The sequence below is a fragment of the Gavialis gangeticus genome, unplaced genomic scaffold (genome assembly GCF_001723915.1).
Source record: "Gavialis gangeticus isolate Ggan-Ray unplaced genomic scaffold, GavGan_comp1, whole genome shotgun sequence".
Lineage (NCBI taxonomy): Eukaryota > Metazoa > Chordata > Crocodylia > Gavialidae > Gavialis > Gavialis gangeticus.
Window position 1 is genome coordinate 30,752,601 of NW_017728998.1, and position 27,538 is coordinate 30,780,138.

At 40.7% G+C, this 27,538-nt stretch overlaps 1 protein-coding gene and 1 pseudogene across 1 annotated transcript; one reads left to right on the plus strand and one right to left on the minus strand.

Moving 5' to 3' along the window:
- The first annotated feature begins 9,407 nt into the window (after nucleotides 1-9,407).
- On the plus strand, nucleotides 9,408-26,233 carry CUNH16orf78 (chromosome unknown C16orf78 homolog). The gene is made up of 5 exons (XM_019505449.1): nucleotides 9,408-9,651; nucleotides 10,269-10,409; nucleotides 15,062-15,206; nucleotides 21,885-22,278; nucleotides 26,002-26,233. The coding sequence occupies exons 1-5, from the start codon at nucleotides 9,547-9,549 to the stop codon at nucleotides 26,147-26,149; spliced, it is 933 nt and encodes a 310-aa protein (XP_019360994.1). The 5' UTR covers nucleotides 9,408-9,546; the 3' UTR covers nucleotides 26,150-26,233.
- Nucleotides 26,234-27,398: 1,165 nt separating this feature from the next.
- The window catches only part of LOC109289296, a 67,938-nt pseudogene continuing 67,798 nt past the window's right edge, over nucleotides 27,399-27,538 (minus strand).

Below are 27,538 nucleotides of genomic sequence, written 5' to 3' on the forward strand. Positions count from 1 at the left end.
TTTTCTGGTTTAAAGTTTTAACTAAGTAATGTTTAATGAAATTTGCTAGACTAACTGCTTGTGTTGTCTCTGCTGGTAATGCAAAAGCAAACTGCTGTAAGTATGGTACCCTGAAGGCAGACATTAGGAGTTTCTCAGTTGAATCCAGCAGAGAAGTTTCTTGCATCTCTGTTGAATGCCATCATGCTGTGATTAGTTAATCATTAAGTACATAGTGCTTTTAATTAACTGCCAACTCTGCTTGGGCATCTGTTCTGAAAATCACATCCGATCATGCTTTTCCCAGTCTGCAGTTATGGAGCTCTTCAATAATACAATTGTTGCTCCGTTCTTCAGCTCTCCCTGCTGCAAGGGATCTTATGTCCAGAGCATGCTGCAAGGAATAAAAATGTAAAATATTTGGAGCATACAGCCTCCTTGAAAGGGAACAGAAATAAGTTGGAATTTAAATAAATTTATTTTCAGTTAAAAATATATATTTTTTGAAAAGCCAGTTCAGATTTTGAGGATGGTAATACTTTGCCAATGGAATATAAAGGACTGAGTAGAACAGTACTTTCACTCTTTACCCTCAGGATATAATTTTTATATACTACACAATCTATGTAAAGATTGTACTGGTATTTTTTAGTTTCTTTGTTAGAGGAAAATGTTCCTTATTTTAAACCAAGAGGAATCAAATCATATTTCTGAGCCATTTCATTAAACTGAAGGTGAAGAAAAAAAACCCATGAAGACACACACAAATATAACAATCCACAAGGCTTTTCAGGAATCAAGTTTCTTCTCAACTAAATATATGTATATTTTGTTGTTGTATGACAAAACTTTTCCAGGGTACATTAAAATACAATTTTGGTAGGAGATGGTCTCTAGAAAAACAGTCCAAAAACTTTGTTAGGAATGCTGGAAGAAATCATAATAATAGAAAGGTTGTTTTCAACCTCCCCACTCCCCCAAAGCACAGATTGATTTAAAAGTAATATGAAGAAATTTGGAGACCAAAATGAATTATGGAAAAACTAATGAGATGGAGCCTTCCACTCCAGTACACCTGGTTCAAATCTAACCCTATCAGTAAAGACTAAAAATGTGGCTGTGTTCATCAGATACTGATTCTGAAATGGGCCAGGTAACAACTGGCAACAATGGCACTGCCCAGTATTGCCAATCTCAAAGGGACCAAGACTTGATAGGCTGGAAAAAAACAACACACCTCTCACTCCTGGGGTGAACAGATTCCCTAATGTAGACTGTAACTGGTACTGAACCACCTAGAAAATCCATTTGTTAATGACTTCCTGCACCCCTTCCACGTGCTGTTCCACCACAGCAGTGCTAGTATGCACCAAAGATGAATTTGAGATAATGAGAGTTATATAATTACTAAGCATCCCTTTCTTCCTTATCTGAATTTGACAAAGGAAAAAGGAGAGCATGAAGGAAGTTTCCATTGCTGCTGTACCTATTCCTGGCTAAGCAATCACCACACATATCAACCTAGTATCTTCTTTCCCAAGCACTAAGAACAGAAAGGGAGAAACGCCCTTAAATTTAACATGAATCTCTTTAGGTGGAGCTTTGCAAGACACATGATGTTAAAAACTCTGCAACAGAGCAAAATATTCCAAGTTGATCAGCAACCATTATATAAAAGGTAGGCATGTGAGGGTTTTGGTTGCTGTAACTTAAATGCTCGTATTTACACCTGATTTTACATAAATAACACTTTTAGAACAGAAGTTCAAGTCTCTCTCTCCTTTCTTTTTAATATTGCACAACAGAAGTGTCAAGATGTCATACTTGAATAGAGAAAAGAGGTGTTCTGGAATCACATGGTGAAGCACGATTTCCTAATTGTTCCTGTTTGAACTGTACCGGGGACAGCACTTTTATAAAGCAAGTTCAAGGTGTTTATTGGAACAAGCTGTTTTCTGATGACATCATAAAAACACGGTCGCTTTGGCAACACCTTGCTACTATGGTAACTTCATCTTTTCTGAAGGACACTGAAGGAGATGTTCCAAACATAAGCTAGAGAAGTTGCTAATAATGAGCAAGAAGCAGCAATTTCAAGTATGCAGGATTGCATACTAATTTGTACCTTTCCCCAAGTTTGAAAATAGTCATTTTTGTACAGATAATGTGGTTTTACAGTATAAAAATGCAGCATTCTTAGGATAACCCAGGACTTCCAGCAAGTGCATTAAATTTCAAAGCAACCAGGGTAGGCCTAAGCCCTCTTCCTTGAGCATTGTCTCAATGCAAAGGTGTTCTGATCTTGGGGGTTGCTTTAGAAAAAGATGACAGATGCTACATTTGGGAGACAATGACCTCAAATTTTAGAGATTTGAGGATCTGGAGTTTTGATTCTCTAATAGCAACAGAGGTCATATGAAATATGACAGTAATTATGCCATGTTGGACTGGCAACTTAGAAAAGAAGTGTGTTTGCTTGGTGTGAGCTGGCAGTGCTGAGCTGTGGCAGTTTAGAAATGGGGAATAAGGTTGAAACTTCTGTCCCTTTAAGCATTGCCATCTGTCCTAATGAGGATTAGATGAAAGCTGCCAGTCTGCCAGTTTCAAATTGTTTAGAGTGACAATAAACCTAAAGGCCCCACACTGGATCCCAGGAGTCTTCCCAAAAATCACAGAGTAACCTTACAATGGGCGCGTCTACATGTGAATTAATGCACCATTGTTACTGTGCATTAAGTTTAGTACCTGTAATAAACCAACAGGTACTAACTCAATGTGCAGTAAACAGCACTACTGAGCATTAGTACCAACGCGTGGTCTTTTAGTGAGGCTAATGTACAGTAGACTCATTCTACTGCACATTAGCACAGCTTTTGCCGTGATATACTAACGTTCAGTAGGATTAGTCTAATGCACATTTAGCGTCTCATGTAAATGTACCAAATGAAGCCAAATTCTCCACCTTCTTCCCTATGAAGGATGTTAATTAATTTGCTAACTGCAAGTATTTCCAGTTCATATGATATTAGTAAGCCATACGCAGGGACCTACTGAGTACCAAATTTGCAGCAGAAGCAGGGTGGTGCTGCAGCTCCTTTAATCTTGCAGGTTCCCCCGCACACCCCTCCACCGCTCCTGATTAGTGAAGGGGCTGCAGTTGCAGCCCACTTCTGATCAGCTGGGAGGCAAACACTGCGGTTTTAAATATGGCATTATTTTTGCCTCCCACCTCTGATTGGCTTAGGGGCCTGGTGCTTGTTCCTGACCGGCAGGAAGGCAAAAACCATGCCATGTTTAAAAGTGTGGTTTTCACTTCCCTGTCGATCAAGACAGAGGAGCAGGGCCCCTCTGCCAGGGAATGGCAGGGGAGAGGGGAGGGAAAGGCTTTCATGTTCTCCCACGTGTCCTTCCCCCCAGCCGTGGATTGGTAGGGGGGCCCCACCATTCTCTCCCGATTGGCAGGGAAGCAAAAACCATGGTTTTAAACATGGCATGGTTTCTGCCTCCCCGCCAGTCAGCACCAAACATCAGGACCACCAGGGCCCCTCAGCCAATCAGCGGCCGGAGGCAAAACGGTGCCATATATAAAACCGCAGTTTTCGCCTATCCATCGATCAGAAGTGAACTGCAAGCACAGCCCCTTCAGTGAGTGGTGGAGAGACGTGTGAGGGAACCTGCAAGATTAAAGGAGTCACAGCACACCACACTGCTGTCATGAATTTGGTAGGTCCCTAGCCATATGCAATAATTTCTGTTACCTGTTTGGCTGACATAGTAACCAGTACAATATAAACTCCAAAGTTCAACAACCATGTTCACAATCAATCAAATTACCTTTTGGCAACTATTCAAGCTTAAAACACACTATTTGTAGGATTTGTGGTAATGAGTTTAAGTACTCAGATATTAGGGAATATTCATAGGAAAAGGTCTGAATACATTCACATCAGCATTCACCCTTGAATTTGAGTGAATGCTGCCAGAAGAGATCATCTTTATGCTGTACTAGCAAACCCAAATAATCTTGTTACTAAAGTGCTATTGCACCATGTGTCAGTGTGGGTGGGTGGTCTATTTGTGGCAGCCCGTGGAGAGAAAGAGTTTGGGGGTCCTGTGCAGAGTAGTTTGGGAGAAAGCTTTGTAATGACAATGCGGTGTAATGAGGCTGCTTGAGTAAGACTGTATAATAAAAATAGCATTGAGAGTATGAATGGAAAAGACTAAGGTTAAAATGCTTTGTAGCAGCTCTACTGCCACAATTTGCACTAATTGGTCTACTTGTTGGCAGTCTCAGCAGAGAGGTTATGGTCACACTATACACTTACCCTTAAAGGTGTTCTTTCAACAACAGAGCACTGAAATGCAATGGCAGTTTATAGAGCTGCTATCTATGTTGTACCTTGTCCTGGGGATTAAAAAAGCAATCCCAAACCCTTGAATCTCAAGGACTGTACATACAGCCCCTACACTGAACACACACACATTTTTCAGAAGAGGATTTAAAAAACAAAACAAAACATATCCTACAGGGTGTTTCACCAAGCTCAGGCCATTTTCTTTTTATAACAGAAAGAGATTAAGGCCAACACTAATTTTTATATTATACTGCAAGCCTAGCTCCTATTGGCAACAGAGTGCCTTCCTCGGCAGAATCGTACAACTACCCCCATCATCTCTGAGAACTGGGATGTAGAAAAGGCCAATTACCTTTTGGAGAAAAGGAAATTACTTGCTTATAATTGAGTTCTCTGAATGTGGTGTCCGCTATTAGAGCCACACTCATCCTCCCATCTCCCCTTGAGAGCTGGGGTTTTATTCCTATTTAAGTTATAATTATAATAATTAGTCTGAAAAGGATCTGGGAGTTAGGGGCTAGGATATGCCATATAGACCCCTCAAGGCATCTTTCTTTACTAACTCATTATGACCAGTTCTAAACTTTACCATTTAATCTAGTTATTCAGTACCCAAGGTCACAACAGCTGAGACCCAAGAGCATAAATCCTTAGAGGCTCTCACCTTCAGAGAACTACAATTAAAAGGTAAATAATTCCCTAGCTGCTCTCTCTGTGAAGCAATGATATCAGCCAGGGACAGGAATCCAACCTCATCCTAATTACTACTCTAGTAATTTACCTACTTGCACTGGAAAAAGTCACAATGGCGCCAATTTACCAAACAGAAATGCAGGAGAAGTTACTTAATTTAAAATTAGATCTGACCAGGCTAAGTCTTCTTGTGTTTGTAAATGTTGGTTTGAGACTGCAATGCAGCACCTCCAAGCAAATCTAAAGCACAAAACACCAAAAAATCAAATTTAGCATCATTCAAGGTCTGTTAATTTCATGCAATGAAACTAAAATATTTGTTTCAGTCCTTATCCACTATGGAATCCATTTCTTTGCTTATTTCCATTTTATGTTGTTTTGCTTGAATAATCATTTCATGTTTCAAGTTATTGGAAACAAATTATAGGAGTTTTAGACTCTTAGTTTGCCAACATTAACAGGTTCTGTAAAACACATCATCAGAAAAAACAGGTGTCAGAAAATTTGTCCTCCCCCACCCGCTCTCCCATTTTCTTCTCCCACAGGCTTCTATACATCCCAAAAGGAAGTTAGGCTCTAGATCCATAAACCATCAAAGCAGATACTTTGAAATGCACATTAAATAAAAGTGGGATGGGACTAGAGGTAAAGGACTATGGCTCACTAGAGTACTGGTCTTATTAGAGTCAGTAAACAGAGGAGGTAAGATTTTCAGTTATGTCCTCATTGAGTTGCTAACATTTTTCAGGATGAATTAATTGCATCTACATATTACACACTTAGACCCACATTTCAATCAAATGCATCATATCACACCTCAAATACTACGTGCAACTGATTACAGGTGCAAAAATAGAGCCTGGATTAAGGAGGCTTGGAAAATATGGCTCTTCAAATATAGATTAGAAAGCATAAGGAAAAATAAAGATTCTATTTTCTAGATACAGAAATCATTGGTACATTTCTTAGATTAAAAAACAACAAATCAAAATATATTTTTTCCTCCCAGGTTTTCTAACGTAAAAAAAAAGTTTGCATCCTACCCGTCTTCTACAAACTTGTACCAATGTGCCAGATTTCCATAATGGACTCCCTAAACCCAGTGCTGTAGCAATGAAGTTTGGGGCCCAGGGCAAAGCCTGCAACAGCAGCCCACCCTTGCCCCGTGCACAGATCCAGGGGGCAGACCCCCTCCCCCATGCTTCCTCAGGACTGCACACAGTGGCAGGACCCGTCCTTCTCCCATCCCCATGTCCACCCCCAAACGAGCTGTTTGTGGCTCCATCCCATGCCCCGCCCTGGTTGGGCAGCTCCTGTTGGCGTCCCTTTGCTTCAGTGCCCAAGCTGGTTGCCCTGCTCACCCCCCCGTTCCTTGCTATGGCACTACCTTAGTCCACATAGATGTAAAGTTTCAAGGATGTAACAAGAATGGCAATTCTTGAAGTACTTGTGCATAATCCAGTGCCCTACAGGACATACTGAAAAACATACACCTAAAAACAGAGCTACACAATCTTTCTGGGTTTCTTTTTCCCCTAGAATCATGAATGCTGACAGGGAGCAAGATGTCTGGTAGCCTTAGCTTCATCCCTGGCTTTACAAAGTCCTCTGTAACACAACACACAATTAAGAACAACAGATATTCTCTGCTCCGAAGCAAGTTCCACAAAATGAATTCTTTTACTCCCAGCGAGAGTTAATATCCTGCTAGGGAACAATATGAAGAAGTTTGCACTGCTCTTGTCAGAGCTATATGTTTGCTGGAGACAAATAAACTCCAATTTCTAATGTTGTTGGTTCAGAAACATCCTACCTTTTTTTTCTAAATTAAATTATAAAGGTACTACCACACCTGCAGCTAAGCATGTTAACTACAAAAGAAACATTTCAGATCATTTTTTTTAGATTTTCTTGCTGTGAGGGATTAGGGGAGGAAAAGAGGGAAGTAGCTATTTTCAAATATTGGTATCCTAATTTGGACATCAACATGCTGATACAAGGGTCAAACTTGAGACTGACTGTGGGATAGGTTGCAACAGGCTCAGACTCCGAACAGAGCTGCAGAGCTATTTCTAAGGAGTCACTGAGGTAGCTAGGTCAGGCGAGTCTATCCTTTATACTCTTCAATCCATTCTCATCTATGTTCATTAAACTTTTGAGTGTGCGCCAATTAGCCTACATACATCTGGGTGACACAATTTGTGGTAGAAGATGGGCTAGTCTATACCTTTTGATTGAGGATACCAGAAGAGTAGGCTCCACCTACTGCTCCTTCACTTTGTCAGACAGTAATGCTTATTTCATTTCCTGAAAACAGTCTGTGTGAAATTCCCAAACTACTGTATAAGACTCAAGTGATCTAATTAATTAAATGCAAAATTTATTAAGGTGCCAAGTACTTGATTTGTGCTCGTGCAGGCAAATTGTCAATAACACATCTAAATAGCCGTTTGAGGGCACATTTGTCGTGCTTGTGCTTAGAAATATAACTGCATCTTTAGGAGTTCTCAGATGTGGCTCTGATATTAGCTTTCTTTTAAATCAGAAAATAGACATGGAGAAAATGTTCATTTTGAAGTTTACTTATTGTGAGATTCCCCAGGGCTGATCTTTTTTTGTATTTAAAATGTCACCTCAGCCAAAGCCACGGAGATTCATTTTTAAATCTTTTCACCCAAACTGCTTAAAAGAATCTGTATAGTATATTGTGAAATACTGTGTTTCTCTGACAATCTGGTTAAGTTCTCATTTAGTAAGAAATACATTATCTATTCTCCTGAGTCTGGTACCTAGCATATCCTATAATCAGGAAAGGCCATAAGCCTATCCACTAAACTTGCTTTCAGGACAGTGCATCTCCTACTATTAGTTAATTTGCTCCTTCAAAATTCTAACACAGGCCCATTGCCATCGATATCCACCTCCCAGTGGAAACACTTTCCTTTAAGCTACCCTGTTTCATCAAGCTATTAGATGTCCTAAAATCCCTCGGAGCCCTAAATTAGCGAATTTGAACTTTTTTTAGTATTTTATTCTTGACTTTCACCCTTCTGAGAGATGTTTGTAGGTGAATGATTTCTCTGCAGTTTTCAAAGATTTATTGGTTTAATTTAATGTGGCTCTGAAAACAGAATCACACATTCTTCCCCTCCTTGACCAGTTACCATCCATGAGTGCTACTAAAGCTCCTACCTTTTCCTCATAATCTACAGTCCCTTTCATCCCCCAACCTCTCCCTAAACCACATATCATTTTGCAGCTCTAAATTCAGACACTGCAGCCGGCAGACCTAACATTTCCGTTTTCCTATGCTTCATCATTAGAACCGCAAAAGAGAAGCAGTTTCTCTACAGCAGCTAGAGCAGGTGAACACATATTTTCCCAGAACGGGCCACTGACTCATGCTCTGTGCCTAATCTTATCTTTTGCGATGCCATTTACCTATTTCATTGGAGCACTAGAGACGTAATACCAGAATCCTTAGAGCAGCAGTTCTCAACCAGGACCCATTTGTAAACATTGATGGCTAGTCCCAACCCAGTGCCTCTCACTCCTGACCTGCTGCCCCCTGCCTCCAGGCCCCAGCCTCCCAGTGTGTGGGGCGAGGGGTGGGTGTGTGAAGCAAGGAGGTGGAGGGCATGGGGGGGGGTCCCAAGCAGCCCTGTGCAAGCTGGAACTGTGCCAGCCCGCAAGGGAAAAGCCATGGTTTCCCACGTTTTTCTCCTTTAAAACAAGAATCCTTTTACAAAGTTTGTTGATTCATTTTTAAAGTTTATTTGTGACCCTTTTGACCAGAGGCCACTTCATATACATCTTTGCAAATACAAACTAGAGGAAAGAAGCATCAGTGTAATATGCTAAGATGGCAATGTGATAGTCTTTCTGGCAAAAGTATGATTTATAGTAATTCAGCTGAATGCAGGGAAACAAGGAAGTGCTTATACACTGGTGAGAAATGTGTTATCTAGTTTGACAATAGTTCAGGAGAGATGGGAGAGGTAAGAGAAAGGACCCACAGTCCTTTTGAAAAAAAGAGGTTTTGCTGTCTCATACACACAGAAGTCTTTTAGTCTCCCACGTTTTCAGTCTGTTAAACACAAACTAGGAATCTTTATTCAGCAAGAGAGTCAGAATTGGTGCTGTTTAAAATGCTACTCAGTAATAAACACTTGCCTTCAATTTTTATTTTAATATCTATCAGATAAACATGATTACACTACAGCTCCAACTGGGACAACTTAGCTCTGCTGCGTTAAGTCATTGTCCACTTAATGTTTTCATTCCAGTTGCCAGGACATCGTTCTGAAGCATGATGCAATAAAAGCCACATTGTTACCTCACAAGTCTGTAACTTCGTAAAGAATGTACCAGCAGTAGACACTTTCACATAGGGTTGCTGACATCATAAAATGTAGGGCAATAGTGTGAACTTTCAGCATTTAGTTAGAAACTCTTTACACTGGCAGGCCTAACTTTGAAAATACAGTAAGGTCTTCACCCCCACCCCCATAGATTTAAAATGGCTGACATGAGCTGGAAGACCATGGACCGTGGTATCATGGACTGGCTGGACAGCAAAAAAGCCAAAACCTTGAGAGTCTCCAATGACAGGGAGTCATTTCAGGTATGGAAAAAGAAAATAGGATACTTATTTTCCTTCAACATCTAGACAGTTTGTGGCACAAATGTGTAAAACAAAAATGATTAGCATAGCTCTCCTTAAATGAAATGATGTGCAAAATAAAAGTTCAGCACGGTTATCCTCATTTTCCAGAGTTCAACACACAAGAAATAAAGGTGTTGTGGATTTGTCACATTGAGTAGCCTATCTAGGGCAGGTGACTGAGGCAGCTGCCTTAGGTCCTGATTTTTGGGAGGGTGGAGGGGGCTGGGGGGAAGGCAGGAATAGAAAAAACCCACTGCTCCCACAGCTACATGATTATGTCAGTGGCATGTTGGCAGTTGGACCAAATGTCATAGATGCCTGCCCTGGGCTGTGTTGTTATGCCTCTAGTTGCATTATTTAAATTAAAGATAAAGTGGACATTTAACTTACGTCCCCAGTGAATCATATATACATTTACAAAACAGTGTTAACAGTAGAAATGGCCACAATCACAGCTTTGACTAACTTGTTCTTATATGTCGGTATGGTATGTGTTTAAATGTACCTAAACCACCCAAATAACTGTTGAAAACTGACTTGTTTAGAACTGTGAATTTTTCTCACTTGCTATTAAGCTGAAGAAGATTCGGAGATCACTTGACACTATGAAGAGCATGAATGATAATCTAATGAAGCAGGAAGAAAGAAAAGCAAAGAGATGGCTAGTAAAACAAGCTGAATTATTACCAGCACCATCATATAAGAACTTACATAAGGTAATGAACTTCTTTGCAAAGAAACATGCTGAAATATATAAATGCTTCAGGATAAAATACACGCTACAATTTCTGTACAAATAGTTGCATGTTGCAGACATAATTGGTAATGTTGCAGTATATAGGCTGCACTAGTAATGTAGGCCACAACTTGAGAGGGGAATTTATGCTCAAGAAAATGAGACAGCTAAGACTTGCTCTACCCTAGAGTCCCCAACCTGGGCCTGCTTCCAACTCAGCAGTTATCTGTGCCAGATCCTCAGCAGTTGTAAACTGTTCATTTAATGCTGTAGCTCTGTTGCATTAAATTAAATCTGTGAATATCAGAACCCAGTTGGGCAATGTTTAATGCCTATCTCAAACCATAAAAATGCAGAGACTTGCATCATTTACCGAACAGTGGGCTTTTTATTATTACATAGAATTTCTTGTGAACACAAGCCACAGAAAAGAAAGAATTTATGTAGCACCTCCATATCTGTAAGGTGGTCCAGTGCAGGACATTGAATCCTGTGGAGCTACAGCAATTTACACCAGCTCAGGATTCACTTCTCTGAAAAGAGCCAGTCCTCACGTGATCACGTGAGAATTTCATGCATTTCCAAATAAATGCAAGTTGAATGGAGAATGACTCCAAATTCACTGAGGCTAAAGTGCTGCAGAAAGTTATCACGCTTGAAGAAAGCAAACATGGGCACAAGTTTGGCTTCCCATCAACTTGACTTAGATGTGAGTTTCTGGCAGCTGTCTCTAGTTTTTTAGCATTACACGGAAGTAGAGAAAAGTTCCACTAGTTTCACTGTATTGGCTACTTCCACTGAGCAGAAAATGAAAAATCAAACCCAAAACAAATTTGAAAGTGGAAAAGTCCACAACCATTCTGCTTGTGGTTGTGGCAGGAAAGGCTGTGTTGTGGCAGGAAAGTCTGTCCAAAGTCATTTTTTCTTGGCAGGCATGAGGTAGCAGACTATGAGAACAGGGGAGGAAGGTTTTGGTTCTATTTAAGACTTGCTGCCTATACTTTGGCAGTATTTGTTTTTTTGAATGTGTACAAGGCACCTGGATAAGGATTTAGAGTTTCATGAGAAGAAAGGATAGAGAAAAAATGGGTTGTCTTTGCTTTTTTAAAATCAGGATAATCTCAGACAAGGCACTGCATGTTCTTTTTGGCCCCTTCTGTCATATCTGTGGGACAGATTTCATCTGGCTCTAGAATTTTTTAGACTTCAGAACTTGGTGTCCTGAAGTAGCAGCCCCGCATCCCTTTGGGAGCATCTCTCCGTTTCTGGCATCTGCCTCTCACACTCCCTTGTCACTGCAAAGTGAAATATATTTTTTTTTAAACCAGTGTATCTACTACTGTCAGTGAAAGAAAGAACATAAGATAAGATACAGAGCTTTTAAGTGCCTGTTTCATCCTGCTATTCAATTTAATAAGGATTATACATTTATAACACGTTTATTTTAGCAAATACTGGCAAAAAGAACCTTTTTTTTTAAAAGCTGTCACTTTATAGAAGGTTTTTTTTCCTTTCATATTGCATACACCTATAATATACTCATTGTGATCATCCAAACATTTGAGAGCTGCATCTACGCAAGATGAGTTTCCATTAAGAATTAAGTAAGAGAGATATTCTGCTTCTGAGTAAATCAATCTCCAACCAAACAAACACACAAACAAACTCCCCTGCACACATCTGCTCCAGGACAGTCCAATTGCTCCACACATAGAGCTGCTATGGCAACATGTCACAGGACTACATCATTAAAAACATATTCCCAGATCAACTTGGTTTAAGGTTAAGTAAATATCAATAATTTCACAATAAAACCCATGGCAGGATACTGCACACCACTTTTCTTCCTTCCTTTTCTTGTGACAAGGTATTTAGCAAAATTTACAGATTTGTTGGAATCTGACGGGCATGTCGTGAGTGCTTAAGCTATGGACTACGAACTTGTGACCTCTGGGCTGTCAACTGTGCGCTTTAGTGTCTGCGCCGCCCCAGCTCCCACCACTTTTCTTTCAAAGAAAATTAAACCTGGAAAATTCAGAGTTACAGTTAGACTTAAAATGTTCAGTTTAAATACCCAAACAACCTTAGCATCACTCTTTAGTGCTACCATGTACTAGCCACAGACATGGCCTCAGTGTGTAATAGCATCAGCATGTGGAGATAGCATACGATGGCTCAGATACACAGGTATTCAGAACAATTGATATTGATGACTATAACAGACCATTGTGGCTAAGGGGCCCTCTGCTAATAGCCACTCTTTAGCCTCAGTCCCTTTAGGAGCAAGACAGTTTGAAAGAAGGCAATTTTTCAAGGAATTTTTGGTAAAAGATTATTTGTCAGCCTTTGAAGAAGAAACTTTCCATTATTACGCATTTTAGCAAAATCCTTTAAAACGTTTCAAAAGTGTAGGTTATACACAAGAATTCAGTATGTTTTAAATTCATGGGAGGTTAGAATACTCTGCCTTAAGATCACCAGAAACAAAAAATGGTCTAACACAGGGTGCTAAATTTCCTAAAGGACTTATTCTTAATTAATTTGTAATTTATAAACTAAATTAATTTTATAGTCACAGAGAAAGTGCTGTAACTTGGTTGGGAAATGCTGCATTCTTCTTATATAACAGTGGTTAAAATCCCTATTGTAAGTGCAAGTCTCAACTCACCCATAATTTTGGAAGTGTGACCAGATCTTCATAATGTATTTTTATTATTCAATTACAGTCTGCAATATTTGCTTGTTCTTGAGAATTATCCCTGAAAGGAAAGCAAATCACTGTTTTCCTGGGGTTTGCCAACAACTTAAACTGGTGGTGGTCGCTTGGAACATATCTATATGGACAAAATGCGGTGCAGACCATAATTTCCTAAATGAGGTCTGAATGAGCTAGTCCACATACAGGAAGCAGTACAGTCCCATTAGCACAGTCCTCCACCTAGAGTAACATGCACTGCTGAGAAGGCTAAAGTAGCCCAGAGTGCTAACTTACTGCAGAGTGCTAACGTACAGCACTGTGGTCTGTGGATATACCCTTAATACCACTGCAGCAAGCAGATTCATTAAGTTTAGCACCTGTAATTACAAGGTTTACAATAACAAAGCACCGTAATTGGTGATACTACGCATTAGTGCTGTCACATGTTTTTATGTGATACTAATGGGCAGTAGACTAATTCTACTACACATTAGCATGGGTTTTGTCTGTCGCACAAATGCATGGTAGAATTAGTTCACTGCATCTTTAGCATCTTGTGTAGACGCGTCCTGTGTTTGATGAAATTAATTTAAAAAAAAAAACCCTGTTTTGCTTTTAAAATTCCTTTGAGGCTAGGGACAGACATTACACACAAATTGGTGTAAGTGATCAGAAAGTGGTTTAGACCTGTAACAGAACAGATGTTTAGTGCACATAAACCAGTTTGAAAATGGCTAAAACTAGTTTCAGATATACCTGGTTGAATGTAGTATCAGACTTAACTGATTTGGGTCAAACCAGTTTATGCTATGTCTGCTCCAGACTCCTTCCTGGTTTAAGTTAAATCACAGTCCCTCAGCATCCCGGCATGCTTTGCTGGGCAGGGCTCTGCTCTCTGCTCCAGCCCACCAGGGTTGGCCCCTCCCCGCTCCTTCCAGGCTGCATCTCTGGCAGAGACTGCAGACACAGCAGCGATTGCCTGGCTCCCCCGCTCCCCACCCTCACCACTCCCTGTTCAAGCAGGGATCCCCCCTCCCCTCTGCCTTACACAGACATCTCTCAGCATTAGCTAGCATACCACATGCTGGCTACGAGTTAAACCAGTTTATGCAGTGTCTGTCCCAGACCCCTTGCTGGTTTAAGTTAAACCAGACTCCACCCAGCATCCCGGCATGTTCTCTGGGCTGGGCGGGGCTCTCTGCTCCACAGCAGAGCGGGCCTTTCCCTTCTGCTCCCTAGCTGGAGCTCAGCAGAGACTGCAGGTCTCTGCCTGGCTTCCCCTTTTTCCCCCCTCCCCTCACCACTCCCTGCTAAGCAGGGAATCCCCCCACCCCTGTGCCTTACGCAGATACCGCTCAGCATTAACTAGGAGATTGCATGCTGGCTATGGTCCACGCTGTGGCAGATGGGACAAAGGCAGAATCAACAGGTAGCTGGTAATGTCCCTCTGTTGTTTTCTTGAAGGGTGGGATAAACACTGAGTTAGGACTGATATGCACTGTATTATCAGTTCTCTGCTGGGCTGATTAGAAGGAGTGTACCTAATCAGAGCACCCTGCCAGGGCCTGGCCATGCCCCCTCCTTCAGCTCAGTACTGTCCAAGGGAAGGGAGGGCTGCTTTAGCATCCCCTGGTTTCTAGCTTGAACCACTACAGGCATGTGACTGCATTTTTGGGATGTCTGTGCAATTACAAACTGATTCAGCCTAGCCAGGTTAGACTAACCTGCAAAGATTGAATCAATTCAGGCTCAGGCTTTTTTAATGTCTGTCCTTATCCTGAATGGTTGTGTCCAAAGCTTTCTGAGTTGGGCTAGCATCTACATGTTCTGCTGAAACACAAAAATCTTTTATAATACATAACTAATTGCCGAGAATTGATTTAAAAAAACCAGGAATAACTGGGAATTTATTACAAAAACCATTTGTTTTATAGATGCTGTCCAGTGAAATGACCCCAGAGGCAAACCAAGCCATTCAACAGGTTTCTGGGAGACAATCTACTGAATCTCCATGCAGCCAGTTTGGTGACCATTTGTCTAACTTTGTCAGCTTTCTGCGACGCCCAACAAAAAGAACAGGTTGTAAGAGTAGATTATAACATTCGTGTCATTTTTACAAGGACTGATTTACTATCCAGTTTAAGAGAGAGAATCCACTTTCCTTATTGCAGAAATTAGGATGTCTCTGACTCTGAGGAGAATGGAATTCTCTCTTTGGTTTATTAGCATAGCCCTGTAAATCTAAATGATAGTTTAAGAAATGCATCCTGAACAGTAAAATATTAGTTTTTCTTCTTTCATTTAAATATAATTAAGAGAGAATGTCAATGGAATAGAACCTTGTCAGAGTATAATGATTGCCTGCTGATAGATTAATGGCAAGGTGAAAAAGCAGTATTTTGTGAAAGTAAATTTATTTTTGTACTTCTGTGACTTAGATTATTGTTATACCAACTGATTATCATTTAAACTGCAACCAGATGACAGACTGTTGCAGCAGAGCCAGAGCAGCTACTGTTAAGGGCCCTTCAAATAGGAAAGCTACTACATTCTCATGGTCTGTACAAGAGATGCCAACTATGCAGTAGCCTGAGACTACTGAGCAGTAGCATCACATGGCAAAGAAGCATGATGCAATGCATCAGTAGTTATGAGTTACTGTTCAGTCAGCATCATGAAAAAGCTGTTCTTCAGCGCAACTGCACAGTAGCTCCAGTTACTGTGAAGTCATTTAGCACTTGTTTATACAAATACTAAATGACTGAGCAGTAACAACTGCACAATGAGCATCTTGTGTAGATGTGACTAGTGTCTATGAAAAATGGTGCTCTTGCCAATGAGAAGCCTCCCTCCAGTCCTCATACAATGCTTATTATTATAAGTAACCTTCTGATTGAGTAATTAATTAGAAATTAGAGGTTGAGTCATCAAATAACAGATTGAACAAATACCAACTGTGTGTTTTCTAAAATTTGAAAGGAGAAAGACATCATGATAACAAGTGCCTGAGACTTTGAGTGGTCAGTAGTGTAAGCATACCACAGACGGAGCAACTAACCTACTGACTATATATACAGTGCCACATCCTTTTACACCAAATATGTAAGGGTAACTGAAGCAGCATGGACCAACCCTTTCTAAGCTAGCCCATTTTTTCCCTTCCCAGGTTGCATAGGCTTTTAGCCTGCAGTAAGTTTCAAATTCTCCGTTCGTGTGTTATTTGAATGCCCTCCTTTTATATTCAAAATAATTAAGCATTTGTAACAGCTGCTTTTGTCAATGAAATGCATTGTATTTTACTACCTACTGCCATTCCCATTGCTTATTGTACTAAATGGTCCTTAGAAAAAAAAAAATCCATATTTTTATAAAAAGCTGTTCACTACAAGGACAAGTTCTCATGTATAAATAGAGGGAACACAGTGCATATGTTGTCTCATCTCTTACTGGATGTACTCACTGATAAGATGCTGCAGGTCCCTTTATGAAACCTGTCATTCATTCTCAGGAATGGAACTCCTGGTACATTGCTCAACAAAGCTTAGGTCAGTTTTCTTACATGGTCTGACCCTTTAAAGTGCTAAGTGCCTGCAACTCCTGTGGACTTGAAATACCAATTGCATGTGCATTACTATCTGAAAGGAGGAAAGATATTAAGGCGACAAGTGTCTTAGATGCATCACAGGGCCTTGCAAAATCAAGCTCATGGTGCACATATTCAGCCTTCAGTCACTATGGGATAAAATCAGTATTTTCAAGGGACTCTCTTCTTCATCCCACCTTTAATGTACCTCTATGCAAGCCAAATCTGCATGCCCACTGTTTGAACACTAACCTCCTTTGACCATCAAAATGATTTACAACTCTGGGCTTGGAGAGGCAAGTTCTCCCACTTAGAACATACAGGTATTTGCATATTTTCAGCAGGATGCACAAGTGCCGGTGACTTCACCAACAGTACAAACTATTCAATTTCTGCAGGCTGGTCCAAAGTATCAGGCCTACACTTGAAGGGTGTTAAATTGTAATTTTGGTGGGACTGCAATTATTAGCTATAATTTTATATTTTCATCTGCCTCAAAGATGGTGCAAATTCAGCCATGCTCAACCTGGCTGAGGATACCTATGTATGAGGAGCAGGCAAGTCATCAGAAGAAAGGTCCAAAAGCCAAAATAAACAGTTAAGAGGCAAACTGTGGGCTGCAAGCAACAGCCATATTTTACTTTGTATGTTTATAGCATTAAAGAGTGGAACTACACAGAAGAAGAGACTGATAAAAGCTTCAAGAGAAATTTAAAGCCAGTGGCAAAATGAGAGCGTACAGCACAGTCAATGCATATGGGGGTATAAAGTCAGCATTGGTCTTGGATGAATATGCAAGGGAACCAAGTGTAAAGTAGGGTGATAACATTGCTCTCCTATTCAGAATGCTGTGTTTGGTTTAGGTGTTTGAAATTTAGAAAGGGTGTTTAAAATACTAGAGAAAATATAAAGGGCAAGAAAAGTGATAGAAGAATTAGAGGATAAGATGTGTGAGGAGACACTGTGGGAACTAAACGTATATAGTCTCAAAGAGAGAAGGCTCAAGGGGCCTTGATCACAGTCTATAAATACCTTCAAGGTAATAATATAAATGAAGGAAGGGAATTCTTCAGTCTCAGAAGATAGCAGGACAAGGAGCAATGGCCTGAAGCTAAGGAAGGGAAAGTATAGGAGAGATTCTAGGGAAAAGTTCTTAACTCTGGCCTCAACTGCACTGGATGAATTCACTGTAGTAAGGAGCAATTGTTCCTGCCTCCACATGAAGAAGTGCTCTAATCAATTTGTCGGGGGAAGGAATAACACAAGGTCCCTTCAGAATTTATACAGCACGACTGAGTGTTGGAGTGGACAGAACCAGCGATACACATGGTGAGTTGTCATTTGTAACATGATGTTGACTCGCATTATTCCAGAAATATAAACATCTGATTCCAATACGAACAAAGATTTAAGAGTGAAGGCATTTATGCAATGGGGCTGGCATGTGAAAATGTGTTGACACAGCATCACTAATTCTGACAGTGAGGCAGCATTGTCTCTCCGCATACAAGATACACCCTGCTCCTTCCATACTTGCAGATTTTTCTCCTCCCTCTGAGAGCAATATTTCAAATGATATTTTTGCTTCTTCCAAAAAGAACTTATTATCCAGTGCATTTAGTGGTTTCCCTTCCATACATCTGCTTGATTCAATAGAGAATGAAAAGTAAGAGGAACTTCCCCAAATGAGACTCCATAAAATACAGCAGAATGACTGCTGATGTGGCTCATCTACTAATAGAATACATTCAGCTATAGAAATAGTAAGAGTATCTCCCACTTCCTCATGCTTTTCAGCTATGCTTTAGCAAGGGGAACCTCTGACATAAAGATCAGGCTTTTTCCAGCTCAAAGGACTAAACCAGAATGATCCTCATCATGCTAGACTACAGACCAAACACCGATTTCAGGCACTTGTACTACCTTCTTGTCCTTCATTCTGCCTGACATTTGCAGTAGTGGCAGCCTACAAGCCCTGTGGCACAAGAGGAAATATCTACAGACTTTGAGAGGCATCTGCAGACATCAGAGGCAAAACAGGAACAGCAGATTAGATGAGAGATGACTGCAAAGGCCATGATAGTGACCTGATGTTTTTTAAACAGTTTGCCTATCAGCTTGAGACACGGCTGGAGGCAGGATAAGGCATGAATCCAGAGAACTAGAGCAGAGATACAGAAAACCACAGTAGGGCATTCAGATACTCTGCAAAGGTTTCAAGTCATTAGGAGTAAAGCAATTATAAATTAAACCTTGGGAACCCCAATGAATCCCCACAGGTTCTAAGACGAGGGACTGTAGCCAAACAAACTCCGCTCCTGTCTCTGTTTGCCAGTAGGAAACCACACTTCCTCTTTCTAACAAGACTCTTGCTAGAGTCCTTGTCTGATACTTTAAAAGCCAACCATCACTCTCCCTTCTTACCTCACCTCAGCCACCTGCCAGGTCCCTCTGATCACAAGGTGCCTGTTCCTTTCAGCTACCCGGCTGAAACTATAGGGAGTTATATTAAGTAAGCTACATTGAAATTCAGCTTGCCCCTTGTGGGTAACATCAGTGTGAAAAAATAACCCAAAGTTTCAACAGGTAGTTCTCTGCTTTTTTATGCAAATACTAAGCCTTCAGCATCAGGGTGCCACATCTACACTGCACTGCAGTGCAATTAGGGATACCTGAACTATATGTGGTATCAGAAACAATTTAGCTCTAGGCATACCTGTGCACTGACCAGGCTTAAACCTCCTCAAAATCAGAAGCAAGTACAGTGTAGCTCAAAGAAGCACCACTGCAGGTTTACAATACTTTAGACTTTTGCTTTATCTCATGTCTAACATTTGAAAAAAAACTGACAAGCTATATACCCTCATATAAGTTCTCTTATTAAAGTGGTTACATGTTACTCTAGGGCCCCTCCCAGATGTGCAGGTAAAGGCGTGATAGGATCTGATGCACAATCTGCACAATAACACCTCCTGCCATGCCACATGTGCATAGCAGAAGGTGTTATCAAGCATCACATCCTATGACATCTTATTGCTGGTGCAGGGGGAGCCCAGAATCATGATTCCAGACTCCTCCCACACTGTTAAGTAGCATTCTTCTGTGGCTGGGAGCTCTCAGCTGACTGGGCTCCCAACCATGGCCTGCACCATGATGGGGCTCCCAGCCACAGGAGACACCTGGCCAGATGTTCAATTAGTGGCGTCATAAGAACCAGCCATAAAGTTATTCCACATTTTTTATGGAGTAACTTTGTGGCTTATTCCTTGTTTTCTGATGCCATTAATTTATTTAAGGTATGGCTACACTGCAACTTAAGACATGATTATCTGGTTAATGACATCCTAAGTGTAATGTGCGGCAGGGGCCTAGGAGTCTTAACATTCGAGGCAGCCAAGTTTGGAAGAGTTTTTGAATTTGTAAATTTTAAACAGCTGAACAGGCCATTTAGTAAGCAGTTAGCCTACAAAATGTTCCACTTCAGTTTGCTTTAAAGAGATGCTAAGGCATTTAAATGATGCTTAAAGGAAGACTTAGATAAAATATACTCATTGTGCATATCAGTTTTAAAATGTCATAAAAATGTAAATAGAGAATGGTACAAGATTTCCTTAAATATTCTGGCGCATATATATATTTGTATTTGTATTTGTATTTGAATGAATGACCAAGCAGCTTTATATAACCACACTTTTTTTAAAAGTGTCTTATTTGTGTGTTGTCAAGAGACTGAAATGACTTCTGGGTAAATAAGATGCCATTTTAAAAATTGCTTAATTATACTTGATATTTAACTTGACAGCTCTGTAGCCATTTTGGTCTCTTCGGAAAACAACATACATGTTTTATGACTTTAAAATAAGGATTTCTAATGAAATATTAGCAAATAGAAAAAAGAAATGAGTCTCCAGTTTCGAGAGATGGTATCAATTTGCATGCATAAGATTTGCACCTGCACATTAACACAGGCACTACAAACACTTATAAATTGGGTAACTGGTCATTTAAATTCTCCAATTTACATGGATCACGCTCACAGTTCCTTGGAAACTGACTGCAGTGGTTCCCTTAAAAGACACTATGAGGAACTGGGGAGGGAAGCCCCTGCTATTTTAATATACTATATATATAACATTAATACTAAGATTATTTTAAGTCTTTCTCTATCAGAATCCTGCTCTGAAATGAGCCATAGGCTTTATTTTAAAGCCCTAGTAAGTGTAGTAGTACCGCTACAATCAACAGGACTACTTGCATAACCAAATTCTTGCTTAAATATTTCCACAAGATGACTATAATGAGAGAGCAGATCATTTCATTACCCTTATATCTGAATTCACTTTTATATCTATAATTCTTTTCCTATCATAGGTGATATTTTAAAAATTTCAGGGTTTCCCCATCTTTGCAAAATAGCCTTAAAACTAATATACTCAAAAATCAGAAAAAGAATTTTTTTTGGTTTTCAACTTTACCCAATTATTTTAAGGTTTAGCTAAAGAGAAGACCTTTCCAAACACCTAAGTTAACACAAACCAAAACAGTGATAACCATTAAATCCTTGACATATGGCATTAGATTTCAGTGTTTCTCATATATTAAATGTTACATAATTATATCAGCTCCTGGTAAATAATGACCTTTTTAAAATAGTAACCTAGTTGTACTGGCTCTGACTTAGCTACTGCAAAAAAGAAAAAGCAGAATAATTTTTAAATATGGAAAATACTTGTTGACTAGCACTTATTGGAGGTTTCATTCTTCAGCGACTCCATTCACAGGCAATGCAGATCTGAAAGGCTAGCTTAACTTGATGCAAAGCTACTTAATTTCTACTTGGCATTCACTGTAATCAACCTCTTCTTGGAGACGGCATCTATTACGCTTCCAGACTTCTATTTTCAAATATTGTAATAAAGTAAATAAGCATCAATAAGGACTTAGTACACTTCTACAGCTCTACAATTCCATTAGTATATGACATTTTTCTCCAAATGTGTATAATATTTACTAATAGCCTCTAGACTTGCTCTATCGTACTTCTTTATCTTATACAACTGGGTTGTATAAAGATAAATTAGCTAAAACTTGCAAGGTGGTCAGATAATATGGTAAAGGAAGGCAGCCCAGAAACATAAATAGATAAATAGCTCAATATTTCTGTTCTTTTTCAGACACAAAACACTCCAAAGATGTTCCTTTCAGCAGAACTGACCTATCCTTAAAGACAGTTTCAGCAAAAAATTCTTACGGCCCCCAAGTCACCTCTTACAATATGCATCCTACAGCTAGCATTTCCAAGAAGGGGAGCAGTTCCAGACGACTTAACGTGGAAAACAACAACTTATCCACACGAGATGCAATCTCAAGGTTTCCGTCTTTGCAAAAGTTATCAGTAACAGGAGACAAGCTCTCGTTTTCTAAACTTGCTCTGCACGACCCATTCTATGGATCCCCAGCAGCTGAGAAGAGAATGAAAAGTATCTTTGAAAGCCCCTGGCAGGAGGAGAGACTCAAGCAGACAGTGACACTACCACAGATCAGACCTGAAGAATTTTTGAGCTGCAGGTTAGAAAAATATTTGTGAAAATAGCAAAATCATTGGTTCATAAATATAATGGAAAAGGTATAATGGGTGTCATTAAAAAGTCACCATCTCCCAATAGCTTGCACACAATTTCATACAAGAGTTCATATTTAGGTTCTGGAGGTAGCCGGGGAAATAACTGCAGTATCTCACACAGCACTGTATACTGCTGTTGGCAAATGAGCTTTTAATGGCAACTTTTTATATGTGGGCTGGTTCCAGTCAGCTACTGCTTTATAAAATGATGATGAATGATAATGAGAAATACTTGCATGCAATTAGAACAAATCTGAAGTACTGTATCAGCTAATATTCTGCTTCTAGAGATCATAAATCTATAAAGAAATATTTAAAACTGAGAAAAGAACAAAACGTAAATATACAAAGTAACCAACTTTACCCTAAAACTTATGCTTGTTGGGACCATCAATAAGCATTTTTGGGTTGGCAACTGCTTCTTTCTTCCATAGGATACAACCATATAAAAATCAGCAATGGAATCATTTTAAACCCATGCTATTGTAATACCTTGACAATAATGATCAACCCATTCGATCCACTGGTGTACAGAGGTTAGATTTTCAACCTGGCTCCCAGCTGCAGGGAGAAATTTTGTATGTCCATTGCTTTCCAGACAGTCAAGGTCTACACTCAGATAGATAGACTGTTATAGAAGTGGGGAAAAAAAAACCTTAAGGCTAACGTCTTGCCAGGGGCATGTCTTGGGAAAGGGCAGCTTGCTGTAGGGGGCACACACACCATGAAATTAAACTCCTGGCCTTTTGGCAGCCCCCAAGCAAATAAAGGGTGAGGTAATTGCTTTTCCTACCCCCCATAAACACAGTCCTGTTTCTAAGTAGAATCATGCCCTTTTAGTAGCTGGCAATTTCTGTTGAAACCATCCACCCACCCAAAGTAGGCTTTGTATATTAAAATCTCTTTTTGACTCCATGAATGGAGAACCAGGAAGTCTGGAACCAAATCAGTAAGCATTCTGTACAGTCCAACTTTGGGGGCTGCTTTCTTGGGTTAGGCATTTTACTGCTAGGGAAACAGATGCCTGAACCCATATCTTAGCATGTAAGTAATAAAGAAGTGATTGTTAAATGTTCTGTGATAGGCCAAGGGAAGCACAAGGTGGTACATTTTCTGGGATCTCTATAGAGGTGGAGTCCTGCAGCCCAACTGCCATAAGCCTTCAGGACTAGCACTGCTTGCCCAAGGCTCAACATTAAGTACACACTTTTTTCCAGAGTAACCAACATGCAACCACTCCAATTTATAGTTTACCTCTTCAGGAAGATGTACTTTACTTATCACATAGCATACACAAAACCTTGGCATGGATTCTGAAACAAGTGTCTCTTTACTTGGTATTATAGGAAAATAGGCCGACATGACAGGGTCACCGAGTCCACCACCCTGCTCAAGGCAGGATCATCCCTGACTAAAACATCCAAGCTAGATGTCTGTCTAATAGGGCTGTGTGAAACAGCTGTCTCATTTCGATTTTGGATTTGGCTGTTTTGGAAAACAGTGATTTGTTTTGGTGTTTCGGATCACTGCTCCATTTCAATTTGGCCAAATCTGTTTCGGAGATTCGAATTGGCTGGGAAGAGGCAGGCACAGCCTGGCAGCTACAGGTTCTCCCACAGCTCCTCTGGCTGTGCCTGCCTCTCCCTGGGCAGGGGGAGTTGTGGGAGAAACCCCCATGGCTGCCCTGCCTGGCCCCATCCCCTGCCCAGCTGGCCCCAGCCTAGTCCCAGCACTTAAAAAAAAAAAAAAGGGGGCTGCACTCACTGGCTGCAGCAGCAGCAATCAGGGCCTCTGGGTACTCATGGTAAAGCCCCCCCCATGCAGCGTGGGGCAGTGGGGGGCAGCAGAGATTGCCCCCCCAACTTGGCACCCAAGCAGCAGGTGCCCCATGCTGCAGATGCAGTGTGGCTCAGCATGGCACTGCATGCTGTCTGGGAGCTGAGGTGGCTCCAGAAGTCAGCTGGAGCCTTGCCCCACTCAGCTCCAGCAGCGCTAGCTCCCAGACAGTGCACAGTCCCCTGCTGAGCTGTGCTGCACCTGCGCCCTGCCTGAGCCTCGCTGCACCCACTCCATGGGGCAGCTGCTGCATGGGTGCCTGGTGGGGAGGATGATCGCCACTGCTCTGCACTGTGTGGTGGGGGGCTCTGCCAAGAGCCCTGAGAGGTCTTGATTGCTGCTGCTACAGCAGGTGAGTGCGGGGCTGCTTCTTTTTTTTTTTTTTAAAGTGCCGGGAGGCTGGGCCAGGTGGAGGATGGGGCCGGGCAGGGCAGCCATGGGGGCTTCTCCCATGGCTCCCCTGGCTGTGCTCTGCTGCGCTGAGCAGACTCAGGTGCTGGCACTGGTCCCAGCTGGCAGCAGCAGTATGCTGTCATCCCATGCACAGATCTGCGGGTCCGCGCCCCCCGGGAGGGCTGCGGGGCTGTGCCAGACTCCTCCTGGGGCTTGTGGGCCCCTGGATCTGTGCGCACGATGACAGCAGGCTGCCACCCCTCCCCCAGAGCACCGGGATTGAAAGAGACCTCAGGGACAGATCACAGACACTGGCCAGCTACAGATGTCAATATCAGAGGAGTCCTTTCTCCCGTCTTCCCCCTCCCTCTTCTGAGTTTCTGTATCCCTGCAAGCCTGGCTCTAAAACTTCTGAAACATTTCTGAAATGTTTCGGATGGTTTTGTTTCATTTCGTTTCGGAGATGTTTCAGAGACTTCTGTTTCATTTTGGTGTTTTGGGTGCTGAAACAGGTCAAAACACCTCTGAAACGAAATGGCTGCCAAAAGTTCTCACAGCCCTACTATCTAAGCTGCTTTTGAAAGCTTACAAGCATGGAGAACAATTTCTCTAGATAGTCTGCATTAATGCCTGGCTGCTCTCAATTAAAAAATTCCTCCTAATTTCCAGCCTAAATTTCCCCTGCTGCAGCCTGAGGCTGTTGCTCCTAGTCCTGGAAGAGGAGGAAGAGGGTTGTGGGAACCTGCACCTTAGTGATATAGGATCAAAGAGCTGTTCATAGTCTTCATTAGTGTGGTGACTGCAAGTTCATGAGACATCGTGAACCTCTGGGTTACACAACTAAAGTGGATACCTGCTTAGGGGTTACCCCCTCTGACACTGCCATGAGAAACAGTTTTGCATTGTGTGGTTGCTCATATTTTGCTTCTTTCCCATGCTTTTGGGAGAGAGGCTGGGATGCACTAAGAATACTTGTCAGGCCACTGAAAAAAGTTAGCTTCAACAGCTTTGCCATGAGGAACTGCAGTCTAAAAAAGAGACTTACAGAGGACTCTCAACTCCAAAAAAAGGCATTTATTAGGCACACGCCATGGAACATTTTTTTAATCAATTCCCAATCCCACCCCATCACACTATTTTACAATGAGATGGTACACAATCATCCTGTGTAGTCTGAAAAAATTAAATTTTATGCATATTAATAAGAACTCAGTACTTTGAACACAAATGCTTCAAGTGAGGCACTTCAATAGGTAGCCTTAAAGGTGCTGATGACCCACAATCAACTACTAATCAACTTCAGAATAACTTCAAAACACTTATACCTCATTTTCTAATAGTAGATTTGTGTACAAAACCTCAAAAGTTTCAAAACTGTAGAAAAGTCTATGGGAAACTTGAAAGATACTTCTGCTGTTTTCTTTTTTTCTTTTCTACAGATACCTCCGTTTGTCACAAAGCAATATTAACACCTTGCTACAGCTGTGTAAGGAATCGGGAGTTTGTATGGAGATTCACCCACATATGAGGGAATCTGAAATCAACATCAATACTGTTCTCTCTTCAAACCTCAGTACAGCACTGTAGAGCTTTAATTCTCTCACCAAACATTTACCATCATTAGATCAGCCTTTAATTATGTAAAGTTATGACAACAGCATGTTAAATCAATTCCCATCTGTTTTTACCCTTGAAAGCACCTAATGTTTTGATTTTTTTTTTAAAAAGGAGAGATCACTCCTCAGTTCTTTATGATAATATTTTGTAATAATTTCTTTAAACAGAATGAGGAGCTGATAAAAGGTTTGGTAAAAAATATTTTTATGAACCAAACAGCTCTTAACTACCACATTGTGAAAATTAATTTATCAAAAAGATGACTAATTGGATAGTGTTATCTGAATAATCAAAAATTAAATCCACTTACTGTAATGTTGTATTCCACTTTACCCCATCAGCTCAGACTTCAGGCTAACTGGTTGGCATTAGAGCTACTCGTCTCCTGTTACTGGCACTCATATCCCTAACGATTCACTGGTCATAAATAAAACTGTATTAGCAACGTCAAGCCATAAGAGGGAACCCTAAAGATAACTGTTTAACCTAACCACCTCAAAGGCAGCACAACATGCTTATGGCCTGATCAAAAGAGCTGAGTATATTCTGCACCCTACTTCACATGCAGGTTTTGTCTAGTTAGGTAGACTGAGATTTTTTTTTTTTTTTTTTTACAGTGTTTCTGTTTTTAGCATCCCTGCTCTTCAGACTGGTAAGATGAGATACAAGAGCATTGTTATATATATTCAGTTTTCTACTTATTCCAACCAAAATCCAGTTTTACCTCCTACAGTTGAAATATTTTTAACTCTACAAATATGCATCAAAGGAAATTTTAAAAAAATCATCTTTAAAACCATGCTCTGGTTTTGGTAGCATTGTCTTTCTGACCAAGGGCTTGATCATGAAATACCCTTTATCTCCAGGGGACTCCAATAGGAATGGGAATTCAGCACCATACAGGAGTAGGCCCTACAGCTCTGTCTAACTCGTAACATGCTTCATGGGCTTGCTATAGCAGCTGCTCCATCCCCTTTGGAGCAGATCCTGGCATTTCTTTATAGGGTTAGTACTGATTAAGCACTTTTAACCAAGCACATTCAAAAACTGATCCTCTGCCTGTTTGTGCCCAAGTAATATAGGTGCCCAAGTCCCAATAACTTTCAATGGGCCTTTCAGGTTGCAGAAAATTTCATTCAGAATTCATAAAAGGTCATATTGTATATGGGATCATTATACTGAGATGAAAAATGCAGAATAGGAATGCTCAGTGAGTATTTTAGCTTACTATGAGGTTATCCAATCTGGCTGCAGACAGGCTCATAACTAGACTGTCTAAAATGAAGAGAGTGGAATTATTACAAAAAACTGTAATTGCTTTTGATTAACCTTTTTGAAGGTGTAAAAGTCTGAACTTTT

Excerpts from the sequence above, each read along its gene's own strand:
- CUNH16orf78 (XM_019505449.1), top strand. The coding sequence starts at position 9,547 with ATGGCTGACATGAGCTGGAAGACCATGGACCGTGGTATCATGGACTGG. Across the intron at positions 15,207-21,884 it reads ACGCCCAACAAAAAGAACAG|ACACAAAACACTCCAAAGAT; the intron begins GTTGTAAGAGTA and ends GTTCTTTTTCAG. Across the intron at positions 22,279-26,001 it reads GAAGAATTTTTGAGCTGCAG|ATACCTCCGTTTGTCACAAA; the intron begins GTTAGAAAAATA and ends TCTTTTCTACAG.